Here is a 12130-nt window from a genome sequence, read left to right as displayed (position 1 = left end):
TAATTTACTTTTAAAAATAATTAATTTACTTTTAAAAATTATGTTTTTAAATTTTAAAACAGATAATTTATTTAATAAATTATATTTTTTAATAGGAATTCACCAAAAGTAAATATTTCATATAATATCTCATATATTAATAATTAAATTTTTGCATGATATTATTGATAAATTTAAAAATATAAAATTTAAGTACTAGACGACATTCTTTATTGTCTGTCCAATACATTTTGTGGATATTTGGTATCCTTATTTGTGACGTACTGAACTTACCATAATGCACTGTGAGCTTCGTTCTATGATGGAGTACTTTCTGTCACATGTTCACAATTGATCACACACACTACATAATGTTGGTGATTCTCTTGAGTATACCATGCATTCATTGAACTAGGGCATTAAACATTTGAAAAAATAAAAACAAAAAACCATGAAAATATAATAATGGAAAGAACTCACTTAACAAACATGTTCATGATATGGCAACAGTCATGTCTTACCATCATCTGGACTATGTGTTTCACAGGTAACAAGATGGTCGACAAAGTGCAATCATCGGTCATCAATGAGAACAAATCTTCTTTGAAAGGTGGGGGAGATGGAGTAATACAGACACATCATTGAGAGTGGTGGTCATTTAACCAACAAGGAGGTGGAAATTGTTGGTAGAGGTGGCAAAGTGGGTTGGACTCACTGGGTTGGTCCACCAACCTATCTTTATTTAGGTAGAATGAGTTAACATTTTGAACTCGTCAATCCATCACCATAGGTGGAACAGAATAGACTGATATGAAACTTTTATCAACGGTCTCATAACTAAGGTTGCATAGTGGCAACAACCCAATATTAAGCACCATGACCTCAATTTGTGAATGAAGGATCCCAAACTTACTAAACTTGCTCCATGGGAGACCATCAATCCTCACCCTTGGATAGTCTACACACCACATGGTCGGTGTAACTCTACAACAATGAAGTGTCATAAGATTCCGTAAGAAATCTTACTCAATTTTTTCGATGTCTCCTCTAACATATAGTGACAGTTACGACAATTTGTTCTCTATTCTTTTTTACAGATTGACACTATTTGTCTCTATCTAACTTGTGCTTGAGATGATAATTCATCTTTGATCTTTACCATATCTTTAGTAATAATAACAAATAATTAATCAATATTTAAAAAAAAATTAATATATACATTATAAATTGTGTAATCCAAAATGTATTTCCAAATTCATAAATTGCACACAGAACCACAAAGAACAAAAATATACATTAAATACTTTCCTCTTTAATGATAATGCAATTGTCGTGCTCAATGAACTTCCCGTAGTCTCTTCCACTCACGTATGGAGGAAGAAAATTCTCAAGGGGATGTAGGTATGAGGTGCAGCACGAAGAGCAGAAGAAGAGATGGAGAAGAAAAAAAGAGAAGTAGATTAAATATAAATACAAGGAGGAGGAGTTTCGTCTTTTCACAAGGAACTCTGGGTGTAGTTGATTTTATGAGGGTGAAGAATGCAAAACTCTAAGTGCTGCCTATTCTTACAAAAGCCCATGTTAGTTGTCACATAATTTGGGTCGGACTTGCGTGGGCTGAACCAGCCTACTGATTTCAAGATGCTTATAAAATTATAATTTTTTTTGTTAGTCTCCATATTTTCTGTCAAAAACGTTATTAATTTTCATATTTTTATATTCATGAATCTGATTATTAATTGTTTTTAAAATATTTTATTTTTTTCTTCCTATTTAGAAGTTTATCATTTAAAAAAATCAAGAAAATTAAATCTACGCAATAAATTCATTCATGTAAATAAAAGTACGAGACTATACCCGTATTTTGTAGAAAATATTACTATCTAGCATTAATTTTTTTTGATAAAATAATGCATGTCATACTTTTTTTTATGTACATATTTATAAGATGAGTATAAAATATATATGATGAAATGTTTTAATTTAATTAGTTAATGTATAACACATATTAATATTAATATGTTGAAAAAAAAAATACTAACATAATAAGAACGTACCAAACTCATGACACAACAATACTCAAGTAAATTATATCTCTTTCTAAAAAACTATATCTAATACTGGCTAGTACAACATCAAATCAGCAAAAAGGTAACCTATAGCAAATATCAAGTCTTGCATAACTATTCCTTTTATTAATTAAAGGAGTAACTTTAAAAGTCATATAAACAAAGTAAAACACATCCCCACCCTTTTACCCTTTTAAACATAATACAAGTTTGAAAAAAAGGAGGTAGTAAAATAAGCTCTTAACTCTTTCTTCTTCTCCTAGATGGTAAAAACAATACATACAAATTTCTGTCACTGTAATATGTCAGAATCAAACTGAAAAATAGCAAGGAACAGATGAACTCGATCATCCTCATCTCATCAAACGCATTACATGGATAGTTCAGCATATTTTTTTTATACATATAAAAAAGGATTTACTGCATGTATTTTTTACTCTCTTTCTCTCTTTTTACTTATATCTTAACAAGAACATGAAGATAAGTTCTTCATCTCACTAATTTCCAATTCAGCACCTGAGATCACATCCAGTTTTGATCCTTGAAGAGTGGCAACATTGTTGTGACGAGTGGCCTTCCCTTTTCCACTTTCCAGTGACCTTTTTGAGACGACCCTATGAATCTGTTCCAGCAACTTGAAAAAGGCAGTCTCCACATTCTCACCACTGAGAGCTGAAGTCTCAGAAAAGAAGAGGCCCTGATCCTCTGCAAACTCCACTGCATCTTCTGCATGCACCACTCTTTGGTCTACAAGGTCTCCTTTGTTCCCAATGAGCATTATCACAACGGAGCTGTCTGCGTGTGCTCGCAGTTCGTCAACCCACCTAGCTACATGATCAAACGACTGTCTTTTAGTTATGTCGTACACCAGCATTGCCCCTAATGCACCTCTGTAATATGCACTTGTCACTGCCCTGTACCTACACCACTCCATACACTTAGTTCAGTTAAAGCAATCCCTTCTCAAATATAAATTCAAATAACATTTGTTGTCTTTAAAAAACATCTCAAATATAAACCCTTTTGAACATAATGTTTTTACTTCTCCTGGGTAAAGAAAGCCGACACTAAATTCTGAAAAATTATCCAACTTCACCAAGTTTTTATTTGTATATAGCCTAATTTGTACTTGTTTGTTACATTCAAGTCTTATTAAAGGGGGTTTTAAATTCTTATCAATTAAGCGACTCCTTCAACTACCTCATTTATATACTTGCATCTAATTGTAGATGCATAAAGAGGAAGCCCGGTTTGGCATTTTTAATTTCATTACCTTTATCTTGCTTACTTATTTAAGGGCTGGGTGTAGTCAGAATCTCGAATCTGCCAAATTCGATGAGCTAACATCACATGCAACAAGTATCACATTCTTCCACTACTGTTAAGAGTCATCTGGTAAAATATTGATGTAGTTTTATTTTTCTGTTTTTGAACCAGTTCAGGAAAATGATAATGAAAATGAGAATGTCAACAGCATGTGATGTGTGCTTGGTAATATAGGGTTTGTAAGTGAAATTGAGATGACATTGTTAGATACATACATTAATATTCAATTGGTATTATAATGGAAACTTATGCCCCCCTGCTCTTACTTTTAAGGGATGAACAAAATCAAACAAAATATGAGGCATGAGAGAGATAGAGAGAAAGTGAACCTTTCTTGGCCAGCAGTATCCCAGATCTGGGCTTTGATAACTTTGCTATTGATTGTGACAGTTCTAGTCTGGAACTCAACTCCAATGGTGGACTTGGAGTCAAAGCAGAATTCATTCTTTGCAAACCTTGAAAGTATTTGAGTCTTTCCCACTGCTGAGTCCCCTATCACCACCACTTTAAACACATAATCTATTTTGTCATGCATAGTCTCTTTCACCCTCTCAGTCTCAAACCCATTCATTTCCTGATTCATTTTCTTCCCAAGATCACCAAGAGCTCGAAAACAGATTTAAGTAAGGCACTTTCTTCTTGACCTTGCTCAAACTAGGCTATAAATCATGGGTTCAATCTTTCCCATTGGTCGTGGAGGTAAGTAGGAGAAAGCAAAGAATATGGAAAAGCTTGGGAAAAAGAAAGATCAAATGAACGACACCAGTGTTCAATCAATGGGAGCAAAAGAAGGAAATGAGCAAAGTAATGGCCCGGTCTTTGTCTCCCTTTAATGCTTTACCAAATTGAATGCTCTACACCAAATATAATAATATTTACATGACAAATTGTGGGGCATTATTACCTTCTGCAACTGAGATGCCACACTGTTGCAGAAGTTAGGCAATAAATTGAAAATAAGATACAGACAATTGATCAAGAAAATTTAGAAATTGTGATGCTTGGGAAAGGGATTGAGAATCACAGGTGATTTATTGAGTGGATGATGAAATGTCAAGTTCATATTTAGTTGATCTTAATTTCTGATGCAAGCATGCACATGCCTTTTTTTAACGATGTTTTTGCTGATTTATATCTATCAAATGAGTCCAAATTTTAATTATCTACTGAGTAAAAATGATCTTTTGTTTGCATCCTTGAAACGAATGCACAAGTGCTAATAATTAAATAGTTTCTAACTCGGATATAACATTATCTGAATTTCCTTAGCTGTTGTTCTGGTACCATGATGAATCCTCAAGTGGTGAGATACAGAAGAACAGCTGTTTAAAAAAAAGAAAAAAGAAAACTATCATAAATCAAAGTCTAACATAAGAAAGCAAACCATATTAATTTTTTATAGTTACTTAATTGAAAATGTAATTTCCTTAAATTAGAATACGAAAGCTTAGATTGGATCATGTTCTTCAATTAACAAGAATAGTCAGGAAGAACAGGAGCTGAAATGATGCTTTCTACTTGCTTATTTCCATTTTGACTAGACATGCATGCTCTTAATACAAAAATTTAAAATGAAACTCATCTAAAAAATTAAAATTAACTTATGTATTGAAGTTTCTACAAATTAATATTAAAAAAATGGAAACTTAATTTATTTCATAACTTTATTTTCTTCTTTTACAAAATAGGTATTAAAAAAGTGATATACACAGGAGCACAGTGTAAATTTGTAAAATGAGCATGGCCTACCAGTGGTTCTTAAAGGCCATGGCAGGGACCACATAATCGTAATGAAAGAAATAACATTCTAAAAATCCATTGTAGGGGCTACAATAGCATCCAGGTTGAGATTTTATGCACCGACAGAACTGGTATAGTACAGAGAATCATAATTTCTTCCTTGTAAACTGTAATAGTGAAGTTGCATGATCCATGCTGCAGTAAGAGTGATTGTTGAATTAAAATCACAATTTTTGTTACCAGTGGAGAAAGAAAAAACAAATTGTTTGATATTACAAAAAGAAGAAGGAAAAGATGAATGTCAGCAGAACAGTCCTTCAACAATGGTCATTTATTGCAGCAGCATCTAATCTAATAATATGATCCACGCACGTATATTCCTCTAAGTTGTTTGAGGGTAATTATCCAATGCAGCAAAGATAGAACCAAAAGGCTTATTTCAAAAAACCTTTTATTGAATTAGTTCCTATGAAAGAATTTCAAAACAATTTAAAAAATGGTATAAAAAACTCTTTCACTATGCAAAGGAGACTTTAGATAAGTTAAAGAATATCTTATCATATTCGATAGTCCAACTGAAAAAATTATTAAATAAAAATTAATTACTATATTAATTAAATTATATATTATTTTAAAGATTAAAAAATTATTAATATTTTAAATAATTTTAATTGTTAATAAAAAAATTAAATTAATTTTTAAATTTCTACCAAATTTTAACTATTAATTTTAAAATCTATAATAATTAGATACCAATCTATAAACTAGTTTATAAATTTTATTAATAATAAAAATTATTTTAAATAATAATAATTATTTTAGTTTCTAAAATAATATCTAATTTAATTAATATAATATTTTTTAAAATTAGTTTTTATTTAATACTTAATAATTTTATTGTAGTAGTAGTAGAAGTCATGAAGTTAAGTAAATTTAAAAGAAAAATCAAAGTTTGTTCTTACAAAAAATAATTTTCTTTGATTATTCAATATTGTTTTTTCTCTTTTCAAAATTTCATATCTTCCCTCTTAGGAGTAATACAAAGCTTAAACTTAAAAGTAATTATTTCTATAAGCAATTATCTGTAATTGTAAGCCATAAAATTATATACAATATATATAACCCTATAATGTAGTTAAACAATTTTCATTGCGAATAAAAGTTAATTTCAATGAGTTACTTAATTTACAAAACAAAATGGTTGGTCCGTCTTAATCCATTAACTCTAGCTTATTGCCCTATTATTTTTTTATTGAAATATTTAGATTTAAGATTTTTATTATGTATTTTTATTAAATTTTTGGTGTTTTTAAAAAGTAAGAATGCAACTTATACTGCTGTTTACAAACTCAATTCGTCTAATACTAATAAAATAATTATAGTTAAATTAAATTGAGATTAAGTTATTAATCTATCTCGAGTCTTTTAACCTAAATTTCTCAATTTAAGTTAGTTCAGCAATCTAATCCGAAGCAGAACTGACTAGCATTTTCAATCTATTATTAATGGGTGGGCTACTCTGTTTTCAGTCCAATTTTAACAAATTTGTGATGAGTCTATCAAAATTAACAAAAATATAGTTAAGTATTTTTTGTCAATAGAAAAAAAATCTTGTACCATTTGTGGTGTTGTTGAATACTTAATGTAATAATTAAAATTATATTATATATAAAATGATTCATAAAGTAATAATTAATGTAGTCAAATTTAATTCATCATAGTCTCTTTCTTTTTCTACCCATGCTCACTGTATATGCAAAAAAAAGATGGTATTCCCAGTTTATTCAAGTTTATTAAAAGTTATAAAATTTTGTGAAATGTCAAATTTATTTAATAATGTTCTTCTTTTGATTTTATATTTTTAATAAATTTTAATTGATATGAGAAGATATGTTATATAAAATAAATTCTGAATATAAAAGTTTTTATGACAATAATGACGAAAAATTAAAGTAGTTAAAAATGATATATAATTATCTTAAAATGTCATGAAAAATTAATAATTTAATTTAATTATAGCAATGATTATCAAATAAGAAAGTCAAAATCCATCTGATAAAAAAAATCAAAATTCGTATAATAAAAATATATTAAATATATTTTCATGTAAAAGTAATATAGCTTCTATATATGTGAAAGTTGAGGGTTTTTGGGTCAACTAAATTTAATTTTTAAAAGAGATAAACCACTCATGGAATGTTGTATTGCATCATATCCATTAATTGAACAAAAGATGACTGCTTTTACTAAATACAATTGTGAAGTATAGAAACACTGACTTAGGTTAGCCTCAACAGCATTCATATGTGTTCCTCTGTGAGACTAGGTGGCCAAAACTTATCCTCTGCTTACTTTCTTCTCTTTTCCTAAACAAAACAAAAACAAAAACCAATCAAACCTAAGAACTTGTCCATCTCAAACCCACTTTCCATGGATACTCTCTCAACCTCTGTTTCAACCCTTAAAGTTTCCCCTTTCCCATCTTCACCAACCTTAACAAATCGCGATTTCTATCCCTTCAGAGCAACCCCCAAACGACCACAACAACCCCATCATGTTTTCTCCACTTCCACACCCACTTTTCTCCCCAAAACCAAATCTTTCTCCCACAAATCTTCCCCTTCGCTTCCATTCTCCCTCTCACACCTCAAACCCAAACCGTCTTCTTCTATATGCAACTCAAATCCCGCTACTGGGTATGCAGCAGCTCTCGTGGAGGTAGCCCAAAGTAGCAATTCCCTTCACTCTGTTCACAGGGATGTTGCGAGGCTTTTGAAACTGCTGCAAAGTGTGAGGTCACCCGCGGTTGAGGAGGGAAACTTTCACAGGCACGTGGCGGCGTTGCTGAAGATGCTACTGAAGAGGAACAAGGTGGGGATTGTGAAGGAGGTGCTGCAGGAGTTCGAGAGGATCTACGACGAGCTTTGTGGAACTCAAATGGTACTGGTTTCCTCGAAGAATAAGATGGGGGAAGATGAACTTTTGGGGATTGCCAAAAGCGTGCACCAGTTGAGTGGAGCGGTGAGAGTGAAGGTCAGAAACTTGATTCAAGAGAGTGTGCCCTCTTTTGCTGTATGAAGTGAAATTCTCAAATTGTTCATTTGATCAATCAGAGTTGCAATTGGTTTCATTTAAGCATTCATCATCAATCGAATAAGAACACTTTATTTTGTTGAGAAATTTAACTATAATTTCTTTTTCCTCATTACTTGCCAAAAGCAACAGTCGGAAAATTGCTCAGTCTAAATGTTTAAGCTAAATGCCACTTCAATGATTTACATCATCGTAGCTCTTGCAGTATTTTATTTCATTCATTGGAGGAACAATCAAATGAGGAATGAATTTATTTGCAAATTTTCAAAGGATTGTTTACAAAATGTTAATTTGCAGCATTAGCTATGAATTACAAAAAATTCAGTCATAAAAAATGTAATAAAAATTCCGTTGCCGGGACTTGAACCCGGGTGAGAGCCGAGTATCCTGACCAACTAGACTACAACGGATTTCTGATATATGCATGAATCTAATAAATGAAATTCTATATACTTCCATATGAAATGAGCCTTTTGTTGATTCTAAATAAATAATAATAATCTATTTAGTTTTTGAAATTGTAATAAATATTCAAATTAAATTTTAAAATTAATTAAACTATAAAATAGTTCAATTAATAAATTTTAAAAAATATAATGAATTGTTAAATTGGATTTTGAAATAAATAGAATGAAAAATGATTTCTAAAATTATAAATTTCTTTTTGAAATACTAGTAATAATAGGTGGAATTTCTTAGAACATTCTTCAATGTTACATTTCACACCAACAAATACTAAAAGTTCTCTTAATATATATAAGAATTAAAATGAGTTTTAAACCATTGAAGTTTTGTGATGCATTCATTTAAAACTCACTCTCTTAGTTGTACTTTTCTTCTTTGAATATACTTTTTACACATTATTTCTGTAATTAATAAAAGAAAGTCTGCTTAGCTTAAATTATCTTTTATAGTTTATATACTTAAGAATTATTTTTCTTAATCTCGGACTAGTTTTAATTTAATATCATAATATGGATTATTTATTATAAATGTAAAACATATGTTTATTTACTATCGATTTTAATATAAGATAATTTAGACATTATAATTATGCAGTTAATAGTTAATTCACATGCTAAAATAATTAAATTCTAATCTAACTAATGTGGAAGCCTGATTTGAAATTAAACAATGAAACGTATTTTCTTGTTTACATTTCAAAATTAATTGAAGAGTTGCTATACATTGACAATTCTATAAGGTTAGATCACTTTGAAGTGGTTTTTGTTGTTCCTTATTTAAGTTGGAAGATGTTCCTTAATAAGAAATTGGTAAGACGTTAGTTCTTTATGTATAAGGGTTAGACCACTTTGAAGTGATTTCCATCTATTTATTTTTTATTGTTATTGTTGATAAAAAAAAACTTTGATAATCCTATTTATTTATACAATTAGCTTTTCCAAAATAATCTGCTTTATATTTTAATTAAATATCTTATTCCTCAATTTATCTTTTTCTTTAATTAAGCCTTTTTCTTTCAAGTTTCATTTCTTCTCGAACGAGTGATACCACATTTCAAGTTTTAAAAACAAGTAGTTTCCGATTCTACTATACAGAGCCATTGACTTAGAATCTAAGCTTTTCTTTTGAAGCAAGCAAGAATTTGTTATTGTTTGCTTTATAGAGCAAGAATCTTGAGTTGTTAGGGTTAGGGCATTGATTCATCGTTGCTCTAATTTTTTCCTTTGAAGACGAGACCGGTTTTCGTTGGCAACCTCGAGTACAACAATCGTCAATCAGACCTCGAATGCTTGTTCGCCAATTGTGTCGTCAACATGAAATCTGGTAAACTAATATCCTTCTTATTATTTTTCTTTTGGGTCATGTCATTGGCGTTTGTGTCATTCTTTTGACTTAGAGATATCAGTTAAGTATTAGTTAAGTATCAAGAAGGAACCTGAGAGGGAGAAGAATTAAATCAAAATGTTCGAAAGTTGATTATGCAGGTTGTCCACATGGTGGATGATCCTGAGAAGATGGTCAAGAGAAGAAGCACGAGAGCTTGCAAGAGAAACATCAAATTGAAGGATTATGGACAATGAGGAAACAGGGGTGTGGTTGCTATTGAAGGATCATGAAGCTCTTGGTCTTTATCTGTTTGATTCAATTATAGAGTAATTATGTTCTTGTACTTAGAAATCTGATACTGGATTTGTTCATTTAATACCAATTATACTTTATCACTGTTTCACTTGCCTTGTGTTACTACTGAATTCAATGATCCTTCTGTCTGAATGGATAAATATGCTTGAGAATGACATTCAAAATCTCTAATCTCAAATTTGGATTTAAACCCTTCAATTGCAATCATAATTTTCTTCCTCATTTAAATCTCTACAGCTTTACACGTCCATGTCCATCTGCCCTCACATATAATGCAGGTGTTCAATTCTTATGTTCCCAAGAGGTAAAAAATTATTTCCTGATTTAGGTGATGTCTGTTGGCTGGGGACAACTTGTTGACTTCCGTCATCATTTTAGAGTCTCTAATGCTAGTTCTGTTGTTGCAATTCGTGCACTTGAAAATTTTCGGTTTGAATATTAAAAACGAATACTTCTGTGGAGTGGGCTAGGATATTGTTTTCCTTATAATATTTTGGGTGTATTTACCTTTATTATTATCGGGGTTATAAGTGTTAGCAATGCACTATCTGAGTTTAATAAGAAGGTTCCATTTGTTGTATATTGACAGGGAGAACATGCTGCTATCAAGATGGCTCCAGGGTAAAGCAAAGGGCCACAAGAAACCCTAGACGAGATTAATTCTGCCAATTAGTACCAGGGTCCGTGATGTAGAAATACTCTTTGAACATCAGGGAAGGATCTTAATGTTATAATTCGTTGAAACTTTGCATTTAGTTGTACACACTAGATGTCACTAGAGCTCTTTAGTGCACAGATATGAGGTCAGCGATGTGATTTTAATATCTTTTGATAAATTCTGAGGTTTATGCTACTCTGTACATATATAATACACCTAGTTTCATTCTACGTGCAGTAAGAAGATCCTGGACTGAGTGATCTCTGTTGAGTATATGAGGGATGATGATGAAAAGGGTGATCATCCTAGAAGAGGGCTTTATGGGAGATCCCCCTGCCCAGGTTATTATAGAGCCAAGTCTTAACAATGGTTGTCAACGTAGCCCTGTGTTTGATAGGTAAAAATGCACCCCATGCTCTTTGTCGCTGCTATCATCATTAGAGTAGTTTTTAAATTATATATGAAATTGACATCTTAGTTTGTTGGAGATTCACATTGTGTAGATATATGATTAAAATAGAGTATATGAGTAGGTGTAAATATGGTCTTATAAGCCAATTTTGTAAAGTTGTTATTAGATCTAAAACAATTTTATAATATGGTGTCAAAGTCTTTCTTAGTGGAGTTTCTTGAGTCTATTGCACCACCTGCAATGAGGTTGCTATAAGATCATCTATTCTCAATGTAAAAAGGTGTGTTGAAGATTCTATATTGATTAGAACTATGGTAAAAACAGAGTTTTCCTATTAAGGTTTAGTAGCCTGTAGCCCTATTGTTGTCTGATCTTATACGTTAATGGATGTATTCAAGATTTTATAACGGTTAGATATATTATTACAGTAGAGTATATAACTACAATAGAGTATAATTAGATATATGATTACAGTAGAGTATATAACTACAATAGAGTATGATTAGATATATGATTACAGTAGAGTATATAACTACAATAGAGTATGATTAGATATATGATTACAGTAGAGTATATAACTACAATAGAGTATGATTAGATATATGATTACAGTAGAGTATATAACTACAATAGAGTATGATTAGATATATGATTACAGTAGAGTATATAACTACAATAGAGTACGATTAGGTATATGATTACAATAGAGTATGTAACTAAAGTAAATCTTACTTTGTAAACCAGTTT

At 30.8% G+C, this 12130-nt stretch overlaps 2 protein-coding genes across 2 annotated transcripts; one reads left to right on the top strand and one right to left on the bottom strand.

Moving 5' to 3' along the window:
* Positions 1-2154: 2154 nt before the first annotated feature.
* Positions 2155-4456, bottom strand: LOC137831926 (ras-related protein RABA3). The gene is made up of 2 exons (XM_068639835.1): positions 3704-4456; positions 2155-2968 (listed from the first exon to the last, which is right to left on the bottom strand). Exons 1-2 carry the CDS (start codon positions 3955-3957, stop codon positions 2512-2514), a joined length of 711 nt encoding a protein of 236 aa, XP_068495936.1. The 5' UTR covers positions 3958-4456; the 3' UTR covers positions 2155-2511.
* A 2949-nt stretch (positions 4457-7405) lies between these two features.
* Positions 7406-8294, top strand: LOC137831925 (ATP synthase delta chain, chloroplastic). Its single transcript, XM_068639834.1, has one exon. The coding sequence runs from the start codon at positions 7545-7547 to the stop codon at positions 8190-8192; it is 648 nt and encodes a 215-aa protein (XP_068495935.1). The 5' UTR covers positions 7406-7544; the 3' UTR covers positions 8193-8294.
* The last annotated feature ends 3836 nt before the right edge of the window (positions 8295-12130 follow it).

This window comes from Phaseolus vulgaris, chromosome 6, assembly GCF_000499845.2.
Source record: "Phaseolus vulgaris cultivar G19833 chromosome 6, P. vulgaris v2.0, whole genome shotgun sequence".
In the NCBI taxonomy this organism is placed as follows: Eukaryota; Viridiplantae; Streptophyta; class Magnoliopsida; order Fabales; family Fabaceae; genus Phaseolus; species Phaseolus vulgaris.
The sequence above is the reverse complement of the archived record's forward strand: the minus strand, read 5'-3'. Positions and strand labels throughout refer to the sequence as shown.